Below are 22,699 nucleotides of genomic sequence, written 5' to 3' on the forward strand. Positions count from 1 at the left end.
AAGCTTGGGCTGTAGCCTGGTTGGTAGAGTGCTTGCTGAGCATACCCAAAGCCTTGGGTTTGATGCCCTGTGCTGCCTAAAACTAAACAAGGTAGCCTACAACTGAAATCCCAGCATTTCCCAGGAAGTGGAGTCAGGAGAATCAGAAGTCCAGGGTTAGCCACAACTAGTTGGAGGCCAGACAGGAGAGCCCCATTTTTAAGAAATTAAATTAAAAATTATAAAATGTCTTTTAGTGGTACATGCCTTTAATCCCAGCACTCAAGAAGCAGAAGTAGGTGGATCTCTGTGAGTTCAAAGCCAGCCTGAGCTACAGAGTGAGTTCTGGGACAGTCAGGACTACATAGTGAAAAGAAAAGAAACAGTAGTGTGTGTGTGTGTGTGTGTGTGTGTGTGTGTGTGTGTGTGTGTGTATTTTTAAATAATATATATGTATGTAATATATATTTATAAAATCATATATAGAGAAAATCTTTTAAATAAAATCTTTTAAAGACAATCAGTAGGAACAAAGCTCATCTGTTGAACAAGACCTGCCAGTTCGCTTCAGCCTGTCTCCAACACATCTGTGCACGATGGAGGAATTGCAGCATTTAGCACTTGAAATAGTTGTATCGCCAACCTTTGAATCTTAATGTACTGAAAGAAATCAAATGAATCAGTAATAATATATTAGATGAACCATATTTGGTTACCAGTATCCAACTGGTTTATGGAATACAAAAATAGTAATTCTGTATAAATAAAAAAAATGCTAACATTTATTCACTGTGTGCCAGCCCCATGCTAAATACTTTAGCAGCATAATGTCATTTAACCCAAGTACAGACCTCCTGCAGATAAGGATTCGGGTTGGGGATGGAGTCGAAGATTACACAAACAAGCAAAGCTGGGGTCTGCGGGAGCAGGTTAGACCCTCCCTTGCACAGGCAGTCCTGTGGAAGCCCCCTAGGCCAGCGTGCCTACGCACCCCAGAAAAGAATCCAGCCTCTGTGCCCCGTGGCGCCTGCAGGCTGCAGCCCAGGAGCTGTTTGTTTTCTTAACGGGGTTAACCAAACCTCCTGAGCGCCTCTCAGCTGCAGAAGCCCCGCGGGTGAAAAGGGGCTTTGTGTGATGGCCACTGAGGGGAAGGGCGAGGGCCCCAGCCAAGGCGGGAGCAAAGCCAACTCAAGCACCAGCATGGGGCGCTCCCCACCCCCCGGGCAGAAGCAGGGTTATGCTGGGGAGACACTCTTACCCCAGCGTCTCCTGTCTATTGCTTAGTCCATGATCCTGCCTACAAGTTGTAACCTGTGGGCTCCATCCATGTCTGCGCGGTATAAGGAAGGCTGGTGTGAGAATCCAGAGACAGACAGGTGCCATTTGGGTCCCAGCCGACGATTTATTTATTTATTTTTATTTATTTTTTTAGTATGTTGAAGATCAGAACATGATCTGGAACTCACTGAAAATGCCACTGTCAGGCTCCTCCAAGCTCTATGCAGTCAGAAAATCTGGGGTGAAGTATTGCTCTATAATTAGGGAGTATAAGATTCTAATGTGACCATTCTGTGAGATGGCTCAGAAGGAAGGCGCTCACCACTAAGCCTGATGACCCAAGTTTGATTCCGAGGGACCTGCAAATTGTCCTCTGACCTTCACACTTGAGCTTGTGTGTACACAAATAAATAAAAATGTCACAAAACTTTAAAAAGTAGCAGAGTACTTTTAAGCAACTGTCACTCCACAGCTTGGGAATGAAATTCACATGCTAGACAGAGATGGAAAAAAAAAAGACAAGATCTGCCCTTAAAACATCTGTCCTTAAAACAGACTTTCTAGACAGAAGTCACTTTAGGGTTTACAGACAAATCATCTAAGTCTGGGACAGAAGAATCGTTCACACACCCCAGTGGCCGATGTCCTTTGTAGTACTGCTCTGGTGTCGACACCATGACATTTATTGTTCTTTGGAGGAAAAGAATCCACATAACTTGTAGTGGCTCTGCAAAGATACTGTAAGTAAGTCCTCTGGGTCAAGGAGATTCGTGTGTGTGTGTGTGTGTGTGTGTGTGTGTGTGTGTGTGTGTGTGTGAGAGAGAGAGAGAAGAGAGAAGAAGAGAAGAGAGAGAGAGAGGGCGGGTGTGTGTGTGTGTGTGTGTGTGTGTGTGTGTGTGGAGATGCTGTCGTTGATTGAGACAGGGTCTCATGTAGCCAAGGCTGGCTTGACACTCACTATGTAGCCGAGGATAACCCCTGCCTCTACCTGCCAAGCGCTGGGATTGCAGACCTGTGCCACCACATCCGGCCTCTTGCTTCCTGTTTGTGCACTCTTGTTCTGTGGAATCTGGGGACCTAGGAGCAGGAAGGTTACTGCAGATGTGCTTACACCCCAGCTGCACTGATCTTCATTCTATAACTGGTGAGGAAAAGGCGCTGATTTGAAAATACCTAGTAATTTGGTTCAGTGGGTAAAGGCGCCTGCTGCCAAGCCTAGTGATCTGAGTTCAATCCCTGGGTTCCACATGATGGAAGAGAAGACTGAGTTCCCTTAAGCATCCTCTGACCTGTACGTCATGTGCACCCTCTCCCACAGTAAATCAACACAACTTTTAAAAAGAGAAAGAATACTTGAAAATGGAGTAAGAATGAAATGCACAAGTCTGCCCAGAGAGACAGAGACAGAGTTAAACCCCGAAGTGAAGGTAGGAAGTGACACTGTGTCTCTGTCTGCCTGCAGCAGGCTTCAGCAATCCCTGGTCAGTAAGCTCTCAGGCCTTCTCCCCCCACCTCGCCCCACAACTTTCATTCAACACCCCCACCCACCTGTTCATCACACAGCCTTTCAGTAAACAGAGCTTAGATCTGCGTGTGAGGGGTCCTGCCAGAACAGAATACCCAAACCACACTGCCTTAGCACACCCAGGTAAGGAGACTGGACTGTGGCACTCAGTGGTAGCATGTGTGCTGTGTTTAGTATGGTCCTGAACTCAACTGGATGGGGGTGGGGGTGTTGGAAGGGCCTCAGAAGTAAGGTCCCTCTCATCTTTGCCCTACTGACTCCCCTGAAGTGGTCCATGGAAAGTAGGGTTTCTCTTCTACGTTATTTTAAACATAACACCAGAACCCATGGCCAGTGAGATGGCTCAGCGGATAAAGGTGAATGCACACCAGCCTGGCAACCCGAGCCCCGTGCCCTGAACCCCGGTAAAATATGAAAGAAGAGGGTGGACTGTATGCACTGTCCTCTTTCTCCCACACATGCACAGTTAGCACCCTACCTGCAGACATCACGCACACACACCTGGAAACTAAACAGCAACACAGGCAGCCCAGCCAGGGCATGGTGGTGGACGTCTGTAACTGCAGTATTCGGGAGTTCAAGGCCAGGCTAAGCTCCTCACCCCTACAGCTAGTCATCAAATCCAGAAAGGTCATTCTTGTCAGGTCCGAAGGAAACTCCAATTTCGCCAAACTCCAAAAGGCAGTTCAGAAATGACAGTCTTGATTCAGCTGGATTGCTAAGAGCCTCGGTCAGCATTTCTCAGGAACCTGAGAAAATGGGCTTCCGCCTGCCAGAAAGGGCCACTTCCCTTAGCAATGTACAGGTAGTGACGTGTCAAAGCCCATGCTAGCCTCTAGACTCCTTCAGCCTCGACTCCGGTGTGCTTGTTACACATTTCCAAGTCTGTGCTAGCCTCCTGGGCCTCCTCACCTCCCACACTCCTCCTCCACTCTGCTTGCTCCAGGCTGTTGCAGGAGGTCCCCGTTCACTCTATATCATGGCCCCTAATCTTCTCTCTCTTCCTATTTATTCTCTCTGCTGCTCTTGCTTCTCTGGCAGAGAGCACTGGCCACATGTCTGCTCCTTTTCCTCTCTGCTCTGGACTCTCCCAGATGCCTCTGGGTGTTCTCTTTCTAATCTACAATAAAAAAAAAAACCTTCCCCCTAACCATGGAGCAGCCATTTTGGTGGTTACTTCACTGCACCCTCACTTATAATTCTCTCCTTACTCCCCGGGAGACCCTCGTTCCAGAGTGTCCTGTCCCACACCCAGGAGAGGAGGGAGGAATGCCATACACACAGGAGAAGAATCTGAGCAGACAGGCCTCACTGCGTTTCTTCCTTTATCTCTCGACGTTACATCGCACCCTTTGGTCAAGTCTCATTTCCGTATAGCTGTCTATTGTAGCAGGAATCTTAGAGAGTCTTATTAATAAAATCAAACCTGGAGCCAAGTATTGGGGTGAACACTGGAAGATCAGAGAGACAGAACAAGCCACAGCTAACCTCACCTGGCCAACTTCTCAGCTGATCTTGTTTCCTCAGACTGGAAGCCTCTGTGTCCTCATATCCGAATGGCTCTCAGCTGAACTGTGCTGCTCAAAACCTAAAAGCTTAACCAGCAAATGCTTAACCAGCCAAATGCTTAACCAGCCAAATGCTTCTAGTTCCTGGTCCTCACGTCTTATGTATCTTTCTGCCTTCTACCATCACTCCCTGGGATTAAAGGCTCACTTTCTGGGATTAAAGGTGTGAGTCACCATGCTTGGCTGTATCCTTGAACACATGGATTTCTGCCTCTGGAATGCTTGGATTAAAGTGTGTGTGCAACCATTTTGTAGCCTCTGTATCTAGTGGCTTTTCTGTTCTCTGACCCCAGATAAGTTTATTAGGGTACACAATATTTTGGGGAACACAATACCACCACAGTCTATTTCTCATGAAACCCAAGCATAAAAACAAGTGGTTTTTCTTTGCTTTGTTGTGCCAGAGATTGAATCCAGGGTCTCATGCATGCTCTACCACTGAGCTACAGTCCTGGCCTTTCTACCCCCAAAGTTTTCCCAGGATCTTTGGACCTTCACTTCTAAGGTATTCCATGTCACATCAAACTTTGATTAGGCTCTTGGCAGTATTTTAAGAGAAAAAAAAAAGTTTATGTATGGGTGTCCACCTGTGCTCCTGTGAGTGCCTAAGGAGGCCAAAAGAGGTCATCGCATCTGGTGCTGAGCTGTAGGTAGTTGTGAGCCACCATGTGGGTGCAGGGAATCGAACCGGGTCCTCTGGAAGACCAGTCAATGTGATTAATTACTAAGCCGTCTTTCAGCGCTAACCTATCTTTTGTTATAGGAATTATCAACATGATTCTTATAGGGTTTTTACTGCTATGATGAAACATCACATCCGAAAGCACTTCCATATCACTGTTCATCATCGAAGGAACTCGGGACAGGAACTCAAATGGCAGGAACCTGGAGGCAGGAGCTGATGCAGAGGCCATGGAGAAGCACTGCTTCTGGGCTTGCTCCTACAGCCTGCTCTGCTCTGCCTGCTTTGGTTTTTCTTGTTTTTGTTTTTGTTTGTTTGTTTGTTTTGCTTTGTTTTTTGAGACAGGGTTTTTCTTTGTGTAGCTCTGGCTGACCTGGAACTCACTCTGTAGACCAGGCTGGCCTTGAACTCAGAGATTTACCTGCCTCTGTCTCCTGAGTGCTGGGATCAAAGGCTTCTGACTGTTTTCTTATAGAATCCAGGACCACCTGACCATGTGGCATAAAAACTAGCCAATGGCCCTTTAATCCCATCGCTTGGGAGGCAGAGGCAGGCGGATCTCTGTGAGTTCGAGGCCAGCATGGTTTACAAAGTGAGTTCTAGGACAGTCAAAGCTACACAGAGAAACCCTATCTCAAAAAAACAACCAAACAAACAAAAACCTAGCCAAGAGAGTGGTGAGGAAAAGTGCCTCACCCTTCTCCCTCTCCTACGCTGGAGACCCAGCAATACAGACCGGACTAACTGCACACAGAGTGATGTGGAAGGAAGCCTCCTCCTAAACTCACCAGAGGAGTCACGAAAAAGTGTGTTCCAGGTAGGAAAGAATGTGGAAGTTTGAAGAACTGGGAGATTCCGGTGAGCAGAGTCTGGTGCCTGTCAGGAGGACTGAAAGTGAGATGGGTGGTGAGCGTGGGGCTGGAGCCACCTTAGACTGTGGCAGCCAGTGTGGGTCTCAGTCCCAAGTGGAACGCTGTGGGGAGGCAGGCGCTCTGATAACAGTTTGTATCGTGAGGTAGAACGAACCGGCCTTGAGGAGGATGCTCTGAGCAGATCTGCCCCAGCACTGTGGCTTTTCTCTGAGACCTCTCGCTGGGAAGTGGCTGATTCCTGATGGTACCTTGAGCCTTGCATCACCACTGCCTGGCCAGTCAGTTTTCTTACACCGCCCCAACCACGGTCCAGGGGTGGCACCATCCAGAGTGGGCTGGGCCCTCCTACATCAATCATTAATCAAGAAAATGCAGACGGGTCTACAGGCACTGATGGCAGTGTTTTCTCAACTAAGGCTCCTCTTCCCTGATGACTCTAGCCTGTGTCAAGCTGGCAAAGAACAGACGGGGCACATACCTACACGCTGCCATGTAAGAATGGCAGAGGAAATACTAAGTCTTTGTTTTTTTACCTCAAATCACTATGTTTTTTATAAGAGTAAAAAAAAATTGTACATTAAAACCACAGCATTTCATTAACAATCAGTAATCTCGAATTACAGCTGAAGTGTTGTAGGTAATCTTCATTGGCAGTGTGTACATGGTGTGGCAGCAGGCACAGTGCAAAGTATGCATGTTGTGAGCTCACAGCCAGGGTCGGACATTTCAGGGTGCAACATGGGCAAGGGCTGCCAGACACACCTTAGAGATGTTGGAATTTGGATACATTTTTAGTTGTTGCGTATTCAGAAACTTTATATTGTTGCCACCCACATCTAGTTATACAAATGTATTAGTCAGGGTTCTCCAGAGGACCAGAACCAATAGGGTGTATCTCCCCCCAACCCCCACCCCACGTGCATGTGTGTGTGTGTGTGTGTGTGTGTGTGTGTGTGTGTGTGTGTGTGTGTATGAGATTTATTAGAGTGCCTTACAGGCTGTGGCCCATCTAGTCCAACAATGGCTGTCTACTAACAAAGTCCAAGAATCCAATAGGTATTCAGTCCATGACACTGGATGTCAGTTGGTCTTCAGTGTATGTTGGGAATCCCAGCGTAGACTCTACTGCGAGTGACAGAAAGCCTGTGCAGCAGGATCCGTGAGAATGAGGGCAAGTGAGCAAAAAGCAAAAGCTTCCTTCTTCCATGGCCTTTACATCGGCTGCCATGAGAAGGTGTGGCCAGATTTAGGGTGGGTCTTCCTACCTCAGATGATCCAGTTAACTAAAAATCCCTCACAGCTGTGCCCAGCTGCTTGGGTTTTCAGTTCATTCCAGCTGCAGCCGTGTTGACAACTAAGAATAGCCATCACATACCACCCAGTTTAAGAACAGAATACTTGCCATTGTACTCCTGAGTGGTGGGAGCTCCCTGAGAGCTGAGTGAGGGTTGTGGGTTGAGGTAGAAATAGAGGCAATTTTTATTTCTATCACATGACGTAAGAGTTCTGTATTAAAATCCTACTATAGCTGGGTGGCGGCGGCGGCGGAGGCACACACCTTTAAATCCAGCACTCAGGAAGCAGAGGCAGTCGGATCTCTGAGTTTGAGGCCAGCCTGGTCTACAGAGTGAGTTCCAGGACAGCCAGGGCTACACAGAGAAATCCTGTCTCTAAAAAACAAAACAAAGCAAAAAACAACTGAGTGAGGCTGGGCAGGGTGGCATGGGTCTGTGGTTCCATGTAATTGTGGGACGGAAGCAAGAGAATTGTTTGAGGCCAGGAGTTCAAAGTCAGCTTGAGCAACTCAGCTGACTTTGTCTCAAAAAAAAAGTTGCTTCTTTAGGGGCTTGTTCTACTAAGATGGGTGGGCAGTGATGGGTAGATAATAAAGGTAGCTACAGGGCAGGGTCTAAGGAGAGAAACTGTGGGAGGTTCTGGAGGTGGCACCAGGCTGCTCTTCTCTGCCCTGATAGTCTTTCTTGGAATGTAGTAGGATTGTTGGTTTGGGTTTGGTTTTTTGAGACAGGATTTCTCTGCACAGCCCTGGCTGTCCTAGAACTCGCTCTCTAGACCAGGTTGGCCTCGAAATGACCGCCTCTTCGCCACACACTAGTTTGAAGCAAGTTAGGGCTGCTAAGGTAGGATGGATGGCTGGGTGGATGGCTGGATGAACAAATGAGGTAGGGTCTGTGGGTGCCCATCAAAGCTAGGACGGATCCCAGCCTCACCCAGGCATTGTCTCAGTTGGAGACTCTAGGTGGCGCTACCAGGGACCACCTGAAAGGGGAAGGCTGGGGTGACCAGGTTCCCTGAGAGCAAGGGTGGTCCTGGGGCGGACGCCCAGGCCTGGACCCTGCCTGTGCCCTCATCTGCCACTTCAGAATCCAGGGCGCTCAACAAAGACCAGGTGAAATTTAATCTCTGCTGCGTATCTGGCAGGCAGTAGACGCTAGGGAAATGTTTGACAAACGGGTGACTCTGCCGAGGGTTCCTCCCCCTGGTACCGCGAGCGACGTCACTAGACCAAGGGTGTTATCTTTTCGCTTCAGGACTTTGGTGAGCCAGGGAACGCCTCGGGCGGGGCAAGCCTGGGACTCAAGGGCGTGGTCTACTGGTTGGGGCGGGGTCCTGGACAAGAGGGTGGAGCCTAGGCCTGAAGGACCACAAAATGGGGCGGGGCCTACGGTCGGGGGCAGAGCCTGGAGCCCGAGGGCGGGGCGACCTCGTAGGGAAGCCTGGCTGCCCTAGGGAGTTTGGGTGCCTTTGCGCGCCATCAAGGAGAGGCTGCGGTAGGGTCAGGGCGCGGATGCTGGAAGTTCACATTCCCTCGGTGGGGCCCGAGGCCGAAGAGCCCAGGCAGAGTCCAGAGAAAGGCCACATGGTGAGCAATGGATGGAGGGTGCGCGTGGGGATCCGCGGGAATATCCCCTCGACGAGCGCAAAGGGGACCCAGCATTCCGGGCTAGGACGTCTATCTCAAAGGTTCGGGGTTACTGGCTTTGCCAGTCCCTCAGATGATGGTCTGGGCTCTAGAGGGATCTCGTGGAGCAGAGGGGCGGGCCCGTCAGCCTTTTCTTTCAGGTGTATGTGGGGTGCGGGAGGGGTTTCCCTGAGCGGCCGCACGCCAACTCGTCTTTGTGCCTTTCGAACGCCAGAAAGTGGGTGCGTCTCGCGGCGCGGGTCCTGCTGCATCATTTGGACCCGCCGCCCGCACTCCTCTGCCCGCTAGGTGTTCCAAGTGGAGGTGCTGTACAGTGGACGCAGACACACCGTGCCGAGGCGCTACAGCGAGTTCCACGCTCTACACAAGCGGGTGAGGTGGCGTGGACTGCCCATCAGTCTGTCTCCAGGCCAATCCCCTGGGTGGCAAGCGAAAGGGCTCCGGTTCCAGCTTCTAGTTGGCCACCCCATTACCGTCCCAGTCCCGGGAGGGTGCAGATCATGGGCAACTACCCAAGGACTGCAGGGCCCCTCTCGGGGAGGACGCAGTGGCTAGATCCCAGCTCAGACTGACCTTGTCTGCGTGCGTCCTTTCCACTTTCGGGCACGTCACGTCTGTCCCAACCACCTTTCACCAGCAGACCCAGGTCAGAGCTTAAAGGCACAGAGGGAGGACTGGAGAGAGGTCTCAGCTAGGTGGAATAGGCTCAAGGGCTTTGCTGGGATCTCACCTCGGTAACCGATGACAGATCAAGAAACGGTACAAAGTGCCTGACTTTCCCTCAAAACGCCTGCCCAACTGGAGGACCAGAGGACTGGAACAGCGCCGGCAGGGCTTGGAGACCTATATCCAGGTGTGCACAGGACACTCGGTTGTCCCTAGCCTCAGGGACTAGGGGTGACCCAGAGAGAGATGTGAGTGTGTGTGTGTGTGTGTGTGTGTGTGTGTGTGTGTGCACACGACTTGGTTGTTATTCACCACTCCAAGCTCCGTTTTTCCAAACAATAGTGAGTGCGAACTTTTCTACCTGGATTAAAGTTTTGAATAACCCAACAGGTAGACAATTGAAGATCCTTCAGCCCTGGGGTAAGATTCTGTGTTATCTTCATGAGCTGTGTGTAGACTCATTCTGCCAACAGTGATAGGCATTATTGAACTAGCCTGCCCACTTTATGGGGCCAGTCTTTGCAGTCCATACTGGGTCGTGAGCTTGGTCTGACAATGCTTGCCTCCACTGCCTTAAATTTCTTATTAATTTTGGAACAAGGGTCCTCAAATTTTTGTTTACAACGGATTGTGTAATAATTAGTAGCTGTATCTGATTCCAGTCATCGTCTGTCTTCCTCCCTAGGGTATCCTATACCTGAATCAGGATGTGCCCAAGGAGCTATTGGAATTCCTGAGACTTAGACACTTCCCCACAGACTCCAAGGCCAGCAGCTGGAGGCAAGGATGACCCCTGCTGGGGCATGACAAGGACTCTTTCACAAGCAGCTCGGAAAGGGTCCTGAAGGACAAGCTTTCTCCGTTTTCAAATGCTGGGCCCTGGCCTGGTTCTGATACATAGCCTCCCTTACCAACTTTCTTGACCCTGGTGGAGGGGCTGGGTTTTGAACAGCTTTGATGACCCCAGCCGCCTCCACCTCCGGAACTGGGCTTATTACAAAATAGAAGCAAGTCCCCTGGGCTATTCTGTGTCTCCACTCCCCCTCACTTCCCCTGGGTACCCTTAAGCAGTTTACAGTGAGTGTTTCTCTTCTTTTCAGCACCCTGAGGGAATTCCTGCCTAGCGACACCAGGCAAGTCCAAGTCCTGCCCTAAGTGCCTGCTGCCCCCTGGTGGCTACATGCAAGGAGGCAGGCCAGCAACCTGTCTTCTGGCTCCTTCCTTTGTGGGTCCCTGCTGACTTTGGTCCTTAGTGTCCATCCCATGTGCGTCTGTGCGCTGCCACATCTCCACTCTCATGGTTCACAACTCTTTCCTCCTCACAGCTCACAGCTGCACCACAGACCCGTCATTGGCTTCTGTATGGACCCCTACATTTACAGTCCTTCCCCAGGTGAGGCACATCAGCACCTCCCTCCTACTGTCCTTTGGGGCCACACTGTGGCTCCTGTAACCTGCTTTGTAACTTACTTCATAGAAACTATATGCTATACAAGCCTACTTACTTCAAGCTATACAGTTGGTTCACCCGGTCTCTGCCCGCTTGTGGCCTGTCTTCAAAAGCTAATGTGGACAGAATGTGGGCTGGGCAAAGCAAACAGTGCCTCCCTTTGGGTAGATAGCTGAGTCTGGGCAGCTCAGAGCGCTGCACGCCCAAGGCCTCATGTATGCTAACTCCCTCGGTTTCACTTTTTCTCCCACAGCACCTCTCCCGGAAGTGGTGGTGGATGGTGTACTCCAGGGCCTCTATGGCTTCAGCACTAGCCCAGCCGAAGGCTAACCGTCATCCTGCTCCATCGCCAATGTCCTGACTAGCCCAGTCTTTGGGTCACTTGTCAGGACAGTTATGTGCCTCAGTCCTAGGAGTTCCACATAAGAAACTGGGTCTTCCCTTGGACTGGCCTCAGGGTGTAACTAACTGAGGCTCAGGTGTGCCCAACCCCACTCAAGGCTCTGAGCTCGGCTTGCCCTGCCAGCTGCAGTTGGTAGACCTCAAGACTCTTCCAAGTCAAGATAAAGAAAAAAGCATCAAGTCATTCCAGACACAGGCTGAGAAGATTCAGGTGTATTTCCTAGCCCAGCCTGGCAGGTGGCAGAAGCTACGATGAGGCTCAGTAGCTGGCTAGCCTGTTGGGTACCACCTAGGCACATGCTTAGGCAGGAGCCCAAGGAAGGGGCATGCATCTATCGCCACGTAAGAGTCCTGGACATGCTGGGATGTACACTTGGGACAGGTGCTACAGACACAGCCCACGCCTAAGTTATAAAAAAAAAGAAAACCCACTTTTTTTTATTGATCAGAATTGATAATTTGATATAAAAACCAGGCCTGTGGAATGTGAGGGGTGTGAGTCCACCCCCTCAGATGGAAGCATTGGGGCCGAGTGGCATGGGGCCTGTGACTGGCTACCTTCACCCCTGGGGGGGGGGGTAATGGGACCTGCAGTACAGCCACTTGGAGGGATGGGGTCCCTGAGACTCTACTCCTTGGCAATGGCAAAGGGCTTCTCCACTTCGATCTTGCCACAGTCTGCAATAATCACATCCTTCAGGGGCTTGTCCCGACTGTCTGTCTTGGTGCTCTCCACTTTCCTCACTACATCCTAGAAAAGAAAGGCAGGAAAGGAGGAGTGGGCAGGGTGGAGGTCGAGAGACAGACACACACACACAGACACACACACACAGACACACACACACACACACACACACACACACACACACACACACACACACACACACAGACTGGGAGTCAGCCCCAAGTGAGTGGCTTAGGAGGGTTGAGACCCTCATGAGATGAACACAGAAACCCAAGGAACTGAAGGCCAGGGTGAATGCAGAGCATGGATTAGCTGACCCAGTACCGCTCAGAGTGTCTGAACATCCCTGATTCAGTGAATGACTGAACAGAGGTCCTGGCAGCTGGACAAACTCAACAAGGTCTTCTGGACAGGTTGTCTGGGGTCTGGGAGGGCTTAGGACCTTGTGGCAATGGAAATGAAGGCTAAGTATCATGTATTTTCTTCTTTTTTCCTGATTGTGGTGTTGGGGGCTGAACCCAGGGCCTTATGCATGCTAGGTTAAGCACTCTCTCATGCAGCCACAGTCACATGGACAGTCTGAAATGTGGTCTTACATTGTCCAGCCTGGCCTTGGACTTCTGAGTTCAAGTGATCCCCTTGCCTCAGCCTCCCCAACAGCTAGGACCAAGGCACTCGGTCAGGCTGTTTGTTCTTACACCCCCGACCTTATGCCAGGCTGTGTCTGTGACTCAGGTGCTTTCCTACTTGAAGTCCTTGCCTATTCCAGCTGGATCCTTGGTAAGGACTAGCGGGGTTCAGCCCTCACTTTTAAACTTACCATGCCCTCTAGAACTTTGCCAAAAACCACATGTTTGCCATCCAGCCAGGATGTCTTGACTGTAGTTATGAAGAACTGGGAGCCATTGGTGTCCTTGCCCGCATTGGCCATGCTCACCCATCCAGGCCCGTAATGCTTCAGCTTGAAGTTCTCATCTGGGAAGCGCTCACCATAGATGCTCTTTCCTGGGGAGAGAATCAGTAGGTCAGGGAGTTGAGCCAAGGTGGGCTAAACCACAACAGATGCCGGGTGAGGATCTATGGGACTCAGACTGTCCTGTCAGGCCAGGCTTGACTGGCAAACAAGGACCTAAAAACAGCCTTCCTATCTTCTACCCAAGCCATCAGAAACTAGACCACCTGGGGTATGAGGTCAGGCTGACTTGGGCGATGTACTATGAGTAGTTTTATGACTGTCATGGGACATAATATCATCTATCCTTGGCTGTGTCCTGAGGCCTATAGGGAGGGACTTCGCAAAAGAGATGCCTTGGTGCGATGCAGGATGCTGGGAGTGTGGAGCCCTTCAGAAAAAAAAGGGCTGCTACAGCCAACCAGATTGCCTTTCCAGAGTCATAAGACAGGCGCAGCTGCAGAGCAGAAGAGCAGATGGGGTTAGCTGGGGAAGGAAAAGCAGGACACAGGGCCGTTCTCTGGTTTCTTAAAAGCCAAGAGCCTCTTATCAAGAGGAGCATAAAATAAAAAATGCTTATGAATAAGTGTCATCTGTCTGTGTGGGGTATGGGTCTGGGGCCATGACAGTAAGCACAGAGCTCCACACCCGTTCCAAGATCCTGTCTGCAAAGTTGGTTTCCCCATCAATGGACTGATGGGCCTGGGAAAACTAGCATGGAAGCAGCATCTGTTCTTTTCTTTCCTTCTTTTTTTTTTTGGTTTTCCAGACAGGGTTTCTCTGTGTAGTTTTGGACCTTTCCTGGATCTCTCTCTGTAGACCAGGCTGGCCTCGAACTCACAGAGATCTGCCTGCCTCTGCCTCCCGAGTGGTGGGATTAAAGGCATGCGCCACCACTGCCCGGCGAAAGCAGCATCTTCTAAGGCTGCTGAGACGGCATGCACGTAAGGGAACTTGCTGCCAGGCATGGAACCAACTCCTGTAAGTTGTTCTGACTTTAACATGCATGCAATGGAATGTGCTGGCCAACCCCAGACACATGCATAGAAAAGGCCAGCTGTGACAGAGACTGACACTAGCCCCAGCACTTAGAAGGCAGAGCTCTAGGAGTTCCAGGCCAACCAAGGCACACAGTCACTTTCTTTGGCTCAATGCTCTTCACTTCACCTGCATGCTAACCTTAGCTCTCAGCACATCTGTGTTCACCACACAGCTCCTCAGGATGCTCCAGGTTAGGACCTGCCCTAGCCCAAGACTGACAAGGGAGATACAGTTGACTGTGCAGCAGCTAGGGATGCAGAGAAGCAAGACTAGATTAGGTGGCAAGGTGGAAGTGAGGTGGCCTATTTATTTCCTGCAGTGATTCCTGGCTGTACACTGCTAACGCTTCCTATTTGAAAAACTTCCTTGGAAATCTTAGTCAACCATGGGATTTCAACTGCTCCTATTTCAATCACTTCAAGACACAAGGAGCTCCCAAGTCTCAAGAAATAAATAAAAAATTTGAAGAAATTTATACTTTAATCTTTATGATGGTAAACATAAACCACATTTAATCTTCTATCCCAGAACTTCCATCCAGCTGCCTTGCAAACAGTTAAGCTTCAAGCCCACCAATTTTTTTCCCCGAGACAAGGTTTCTCTGTGTAGCCCTGTCTGTCCTGGAACTTGCTCTGTAGACCAGGCTGGCCTTGAACTCACAGATCTGCCTGCCTCTGCCTTCCCAGTGTTGAGAATAAGTGTGCGTCACCACACCCAGCTTTTTTTAAGTTTAAGTGTATGTGGGTGTTTGGCCTACATGTATGTCTCTGTACCACACCTGGGCCTGAGGAGACAAGAAGAGGCTGTCAGATTGCCTGGGATTGGAATTATAAACAGCTGTGAGTCACCAGGTGGGACCTGAACCCAGGTCCCTGCAAGAGCTGCCAGTGCTCTTAACCACTGAGTCACCTCTCCAGCCCCTGGTGGTTGATTTTTGAGAATGGGTTGTCCTTAAAGTTATCCTGGAACCTCCTGCCTTAACCTCCTAAGTGCTGGGGTTCCAGGCACATACCACTACAATTGCCTTGAGTTCTTCACGTTTATTTATTTTAGTTTGTGTGTGTGTACTGGTGCACACGCTCATGCCACAGAGCATGCGTGCAGTCAGAGGACACCTTGCAGAAGTCGGTTCTCTTCTTCCAATGTTTGAGACCCGGGAATCAAACACAGGTCACTAGGCTTGGCAGCAATCACCTTTATCCACCTCACTGGCCTTTTTAATTTATATATGTATGCGTATATATGTAATACAAGCAGCAGGGTGTGTGGTACAAGCTACAGACGTGTATCAATGGTGGGCACCTGGAAGAGAGCACAGCCTACCTGATCCCACCTCCCTCTCCTTTGCACTGGGTTCTCTTTTCAAAGAAGGGTGCAGCTAATCTCCATGCAAGAGAGAGGCCGGCCTCTACAGCGGGCAAAAGAAGACACTTTGTTTAACTGAGGCGGCCTGGCCACCCCACCATGGGCACTACAATGTCAAGGCTCCTCTGTTCAGAGGATCTGAGGTTACCTCCTGTGCCATCTCCCCTGGTGAAGTCTCCACCCTGGATCATGAAGTCCTTGATGACACGATGGAACTTGCTGTTTTTATAGCCAAATCCTTTCTGGAAAAAGGGATGAGAGACAAGGAGGTAGCAGATGTCAAACTGGCCCCGCAGACATGCACCTACAGCGCTTCCTGATATAGATTTGGCATTTAATGTACTGAGTGACCAGCTACTGCAGGCCAAACACAAAGCATGCACGTCTGGAAAAGACCAGATCCCTAGCCTCTACCCTTACGAAATTCCTGAAGGATATAACCCAAGGTCACATAATACTATTTTCCCTTCTCTGTTCTTCTCGTCCTAAGAAGTGGTGCAAGGTCTGGGATACATCTCAGCTAGCAGAGTGTCCCAGCACGAACGCCCTCCTGGGCTCTACCCTGACTACTATATGAACTGAGCATGGTGTGTACACCTGTGATCCCAGCACTCAGGAAGTAGGGGCAGGCCTTTCAGAAGCTCAAGATCACCCCTGGCTACACATCAGGTTCAAGATCAGCCAGAGGCTACACAAGACTCTCAGGAAAAACAAAACAAACGAGCAAAGACGTTAAAAATAGATAGAATATATATTTCCTTAAAAGTCTGTGCTATGTCGAACGGTGGTGGCGCACACCTTTAGTCCCAGCAAACAAACAAACAAAAAAACCCACAAAAAGTCTGTGCCATATTCTAGGATCAAGTCCCTTGGACCCTTCTCCTTTTTAAAAATTTGAGCCGGGCAGAGGTGGTGCACGCCTTTAATCCCAGCACTCAGGAGGCAGAGGCAGGTGGATCTCCGTGAGTTTGAGGCCAGCCTGGTCTACAGAGTGAGATCCAGAACAGGCTCCAAAGCCTCACAGAGAAACCCTGTCTCAAGAAGGAAAACAAAACAAAATGACAGCTCTTATTTTATTCCCACAGCAGTCACATCATGTGAACTAAGAACATTCAAATAAAATCAGATGTTAAAGATTAGTCTTCACACATTATAGCCAAACAACGACATGTGTGTCTAAGTTCTCTCCACCAGAAAACCACATCACCACCTCAGCAGTCATGGAACCATTTGGCATAGCTTCCTTAACTGTGAAACTACAAATTTTAGCACTTTGGATTATTGTTGTGTATGTCCTGTGAATAGTTGTACAAAACTGCAGGGGTTGGATCTTTGTGTAATGCCAAAATCTGGGCCACTGAGGCTTTGAGTAATTCAGCAGTACCAGGGCCTTCTCCAAAAGTTAGGGACAAACTGGACCCCTCTATTCTTAATATGCAAAAATATTTGGTCCTCAGGGAAGCCAGTTAGTGAAGTCAGTGTAAGCCACTGCTGCAGACGGGTCACACGCTACAGTCCTTCCTACTTCCATTCCTGGTATGTGGAGTTGCTTACCTCTGTCCCAGCCACTTACCTCTCCTGTAGCTAAGGCTACAAAATTATCCACTGTTTTTGGAACGGTCTTCCCAAAGAGTCCAAAGGTCACTCGGCCTACAGGTTCATCTCCAATTCGGAGATCAAAGAATACCTAAGGAAAATGAACAAATGCAAGCTTAGCCTTTTAAAGGGTCCTTGGTAGATTAGGAAGGGCCCAAGAAATTACCCTGATGAGAGAGAGCTGTGGCTAAAGCCCTAAAGCTGTGGCTGAGTCTGATTTTGGCAGAGGCAAAAACCTCTGTACAAACCAAATGTAAAGGCTGGACAAATGACTCAGTTGTTAACAGCATCTGCTTTCCCAGAGGACATAGCTTCTGTTCTCAGCACCCAGATGGTGGCTCACAATCATCTGTACACTGTAAAGCTCTAGACTTCCCCAACTCCATATTAGGGACTGATGAAATGGCCTTGCCCACTATAGGCAGGCAAGTGCTCTACCACCGAGCTAATAACCCCCCAATAATTAATATTCTGAGACAGGGTCTTGCTAAATTGTAATCCTCCCAAGTGTCTGGGATTACAGACATAAGCCACAATACTTGACTTGCTGCATTAATCACCTCCTATCCTCACCCCACCAAAAGAAATGATTACAGGCTGGCCAGATGCCTTAGTGGGTAAATGTGGTTGCAGCCAAGCCTGAAGTCCCGAGAGACCCACATAATGGATATAGAGAATCCACTCCTGCAAGTTGTCTTCTGACCTTTACAGTTACACTGTGGCTCGTATAAGTCCCTCTCCCCAGCAAGTAAATTATGTAACATTCTTAAGAAAGTTTACATTCTCAGACTACAGAATAGCAATCTGTGCTCTTACAATGACTCCAGATGACAGAAACTGCCATTAAAAGAGGAAAATACATTAAGAGATCACTATGCTTGCAAGTTTAACTGTATTTACTGTGCGTGGTACAAAGCACAGTAAACTGCAAGTGTCCACAATAAAAGAAGGGTATTGCAGGGTATGTGCAAAGGGCTGAGGTTGTTGGCAGTGGCCGCAGCTAAGCATCCTGGGTCAGGGCGGAGGCTGGGGGAGTCCAGGTCATTCTTTAGCTTGAGTGGGTAAGGCGAGCCTGGCTGCAAGAGGTCATAGCCGACCCAAGGATGGGCTGAACCAGGACAAGGACGCTCAGGTCGGAACTACTAAGCCAGACCCGCTCGGGCCGGGGCCGGACCACAGGCAGCGGAAGACAGGCCTCGCCGGGAGAGGAGATCCCAGACCTTGACTGTGACTTTGGGTCCCTTCTTCTTATCGTTGGCCACGGAGGGTCCCGGCAGCAAAAGGAAGACGACGGAGCCCACGATGAGGGCGGCGGCGAAGAGCACCTTCATATTGCGCTCCGAAAGGCGCAGCATCCACCGACAGCACAGAGAGCAGTCGCGGGAGCCCGGACCGGAAGAGGGTGTGGACACGCGGTGTGTGCGCGTTCCCGCCCGGGCTCGGGGGGTGGACCTGGGGCTGCGGGAGCCCTCGCAGCGCGAGGAGCACGCCACGTTCCCCCTGCGCTGCAACGCCCAGTGGTAGGCGCCGCCGCGGGCGGGGCTGTGGGTGGCTGCCACGTTACAGGCCTCTGATTGGATATGCGCCTCGCCCTCCGTCTGCGTCAAGGCGGTGCGCGGAAGGCGGCGTTGGGATTGGCCTTAGAAAAAAAGACTACGAACTCCAGCATGCCTTGCGGCCCGACCGGCCCACCATACCTTCGGACGATTGTCAGACTGTGTAAAGCCCAGTCACTACCCAGTTGGTGGGTGGTCTTCGAAAACTCGACATACTTGACCGAAGTGCTAGGGGTTGAATTTAGCGGCTGAGTTTTACAGCATAGCCTTCTATGTCTTCTTCTATAATCTCTTGCCCGGGGACTGGGACTAGTGGCTCGCGCCTGCGATGCCAGCTTTGGGCAGGGTGAAGTAGGATGGTAACAGTGAGTTCAAGGGCAGCCTGGGCTACAGAGTTGAGTCCCAGTTCCTCTTGGGCTAGATAGAGTGAGACCTTACCTCAAAACAAACTCGACTGGTCGTCGTAGTGTGTGCCTTCGATCCCAGCACCTGGGAGGAAGAGGCAGGCGAAGGTCTGAGAGTTTGAGGTCAGCTACCTCTACGTAGTGAGTTCTGTGCTAGCAAGAACTACATGGTAACACTTGTGCCTCAAAAGAAGGGGTCGAGGGGTGAAAAGGCGACTCGGTGTGTGAGTGCTTTTGCTGCAAAATCAGAGGACCTGAGGATTTGGATCCAGCAGCCACCTAAAAGCAGACCATGGACGTACGTTACGTACTCCTAACTAGTGCTGTAGGAGTGGGGGGTGTAGGTAGGAGAATCTGGTAGACTTGCCGGGTGCTAGACTAGTTCTTAGATTCAAGAAGAGACCCTGTCTCAGAAAGAACGTGGAGAATGATAAGAACAGTCAGTACTCGCGACATCTTCCTTTGGCCTCTGCACACATAAACTGGGCGTATACACTCACACACACACTTCCATTTTTAATTTTTGACACATCACTACTCATTTTTCTCTTTGAATTATGTGCTTAACCACTGTGTGAACTTCTGAGCCAGTGCATTCTGTTGTATACTTTGGAATTAATTTTTTTCCTTTTTTTTTTTTTTTTTGTTTTGTTTTGTTTTGTTTTTAGAGACAGGCTTTCTCTGTGTAACAGTCCTAGTTGTCCTGGAACTCGCTTTGTAGACCAGGCTGGCCTCGAACTTACAGAGATCCACCTGCCTCTGCCTCCCAAGTGCTGGGATAAAAGGCGTGCGCTACCACCACTCGGCCCCTATTTTTTCCTTTTTTATGTGTGTGTGATTATATTTGAGTGGGTAGACATGTGATAGTATGCACGTGGAGAGAGTTGGTTCTCTCGTTACATCACATGGGTTCTGGGATTTGCACTCAGGTACTCAGGCTTGGAGGCAGGCAGCTTTACTTAAACTGAGCTACGCAGCCAGCTCCTGATTTTTAATTTCTTTTCTTTGCCCATTTTCTAAAAATAGACCAATTTGTTTCTTTTAGGAGGATGGGACTGTGTTGCACATCATCTGTATTCGGCTTCCTTAACCCTTCTCCAGGGCTCTGTGCTCAGGAAGTATTGGCTGGGATGGCTTTCCATTAATTTATGCGTGCATACATTAATATACATACAAACACTAATATATGCAAAGGCCTGAGGCTGACATTGGCTTTTCTTTTTCGTAGAAAAAGATGCGAACCTGGGCTGTTTCAGGTTGTACCACACACGGTGTTGCTCCATTCTACAACACACATACTTTGAGAGCCTTACACACTGCTGATTTCAGTGAGATTGACCCTGTAGACTTGGCCTTTGAACCCTTGATCTCCAGTTGTGTCACTGTTTGGGCAGGTTTCGGAGGTGTGGCCTTGCCGGCGGAAGCACGTCAGGGGCGGGATTTGAGGTTTCAATGGCCTACACTATTCCCGGGTAGTGCTGTTTCCTGCTGGGGTTCTGGATGTGAGCTCTCAGCTGTTCCTGCTGCCATGCCTGCCGCCTTGCTGAGTCAGTGTCCTGCCATGATGGACTCTGATCCCTCTGGACCCCCAAGCCCTAATAAACTTTCTTCTATAAGTTGTCTTGGTCATGGTGTTTTATCACAGAGTATACAAGAGCAATAGACATACCTAGAAAAGAATGGCACTTTTTCTAAAAGACCTGTTAATCAGAAATAACTTTGTAGGAATTTCAGTTTGTCACCACCCAGATTGTACACATAGCCTCGTTTTTATGGAGGTCCCTGCAATCGTCACAGCAGCAGTGAAATGATCTACTGAGGGGCAAGAATAAAACTTGGTTCAACATGACTTATCAGTGGGTTCAAACTTCTGGAGTCTGACACCAAGTAGTTTATTTATTTTGTTTATGTATGTATGTATGTATGTATGTATGTATGTATGTATGTATGTATGTATGTATTTAAACAGTAGAACCTGGGGGGGGAGTTTCCTCATGACAATTATCACAACAAAGCTTAAGGCATGGCTACATAGAAACTCCCTTAGAATGCGCATGTCTTTTGCAGAGCACCTGTGACCTCCTCCACAAGAATGGGCTCTGTTGACTGAGAAACAATACTCAGGATAAGGGCCAAGGGAGGAAGGGCTTATGATAAGCATAAGGATGGGTTCTATTGACTGAAAAAAAATGCTCGGTAATCTGAGGGATTCTAGGTAAGTTTAGGTTGCATTCATAGAATAGCAAAAGATCACCAGGTTATTTCTTCTGTTGGAGAAAAAAGCTTTGTAGGAATTGTGTGTTTACAATTCTGGTTTCTCTGGAAGCAGATGGACCTTGTGCCCTCCACACATTTCTCTACTTGGAACTATAAAACTTGGTCAGTATATGGTATGCATTTGAATTATGGGTTACCATTGATATTCCTTAACTTGTCCTTCTTTAAATTTTTTTTTTTATTGAGCTGGGTTGTCTTGGCACCCAGTACCTTTAATCCCAGTACTGTGTAGGCAGAGACAGGCAGATTTCTGTGAGTTCAAGGCTGGCCTGGAAACAAAGTCAAGTTTCAAGACAGTCAGAGCAGCTACACAAAGAAACTCTGTCTCAAAATAAAATAAAATGGGCCCTCCCCCATTAATCAGTAATTTTTTTTTTTTTTTTTTTTTTTTTTTTGGTTTTTCGAGACAGGGTTTCTCTGCGTAGCTTTGCGCCTTTCCTGGAGCTCACTTGGTAGCCCAGGCTGGCCTCGAACTCACAGAGATCCGCCTGGCTCTGCCTCCCGAGTGCTGGGATTAAAGGCGTGCGCCACCACCGCCCGGCATTAATCAGTAATTAAGAAAATGCCCTACAGGCTTGCCTGCAGCCAATTCTATGGATGACATTGGATCTTCCTCTATAGCTGTCCACTTATTCATTGAGGAAGGATCTTTCAGTTGAGCCCAGAGTTCAGTAATGCTTCTGGTCTGACTAGCAAGCCTGATCTGGGGTTCCTCTCTGCCTTCCAAGTGCTGGAATTATATGCGGCTCACCAGTTTTTTATGTGGGTTTTGAGGATCTGAACTCATGTTTCCTCAGGCTTGTACAGTATTTTATCTGATGAGCCATTTCCCTAGCCCAACAAATGTTTCTAAAAATTGGAAGTTAAACTGGGCATGGTGGCATATGTTTTTAATCCCAACACTCAGGAGGAAGAGTTAGGAAGATCTCTAAGTTTCAGGTCACCCAAGACTACACAGTGAGAAGATCCTGTCTCAAAACAAACCCACAACCTTCCCCTCAAGACAACTGGACACTATATACAGGTCTAGGTCAAAGAATCTTAAATTCATTGATGAATTGTTATCAAATTCTATCAACATTATCTTTTGGACACTAACTTTGTGTTTCTCAGGCAAAAACCTCTCTGGTTCTGTTTCACATCCCATTTGTGTGGTCAAAACTAGCCTGCTTTAAAGGATGGTTCTCTTGTCCTGTAGTCTCAGAAAGACCATAGTACAAAAGGCTTCTCGATGTATTCTTTCCATAATTGTCATAATTGTCTGCACTGGGCCAGTGGTTGAAAGCACACACTGCTCTCCTAAAATTTGGTTCCCAGCATTGGGCAACTCACAACTGCCTGTAACTCCAGTTCCAGGGGGTATGACATTTCTTGGCTTCTGTGGGTACCTGCACATATAGACACAAAAATAAAAACCTTAAAAAGCAAAACTATAACTTTTGCTTCTCCTGACACTAATC

The 22,699-nt window shown here is 48.9% G+C and overlaps 2 protein-coding genes across 2 annotated transcripts; one reads left to right on the forward strand and one right to left on the reverse strand.

The window, feature by feature from the left end:
* The first annotated feature begins 8,607 nt into the window (after window positions 1-8,607).
* Window positions 8,608-11,785, forward strand: Snx22 (sorting nexin 22). The gene is made up of 7 exons (XM_028866383.2): window positions 8,608-8,785; window positions 9,134-9,217; window positions 9,594-9,698; window positions 10,197-10,291; window positions 10,612-10,644; window positions 10,837-10,904; window positions 11,215-11,785. Exons 1-7 carry the CDS (start codon window positions 8,711-8,713, stop codon window positions 11,289-11,291), a joined length of 537 nt encoding a protein of 178 aa, XP_028722216.1. The 5' UTR covers window positions 8,608-8,710; the 3' UTR covers window positions 11,292-11,785.
* Window positions 11,773-18,454, reverse strand: Ppib (peptidylprolyl isomerase B). Its single transcript, XM_028866369.2, has 5 exons — window positions 18,223-18,454; window positions 16,980-17,093; window positions 15,555-15,648; window positions 12,869-13,053; window positions 11,773-12,114 (listed from the first exon to the last, which is right to left on the reverse strand). Exons 1-5 carry the CDS (start codon window positions 18,355-18,357, stop codon window positions 11,992-11,994), a joined length of 651 nt encoding a protein of 216 aa, XP_028722202.1. The 5' UTR covers window positions 18,358-18,454; the 3' UTR covers window positions 11,773-11,991.
* Window positions 18,455-22,699: the final 4,245 nt, after the last annotated feature.

This window comes from Peromyscus leucopus, chromosome 7 (genome assembly GCF_004664715.2).
Source record: "Peromyscus leucopus breed LL Stock chromosome 7, UCI_PerLeu_2.1, whole genome shotgun sequence".
Taxonomy (NCBI): domain Eukaryota; kingdom Metazoa; phylum Chordata; class Mammalia; order Rodentia; family Cricetidae; genus Peromyscus; species Peromyscus leucopus.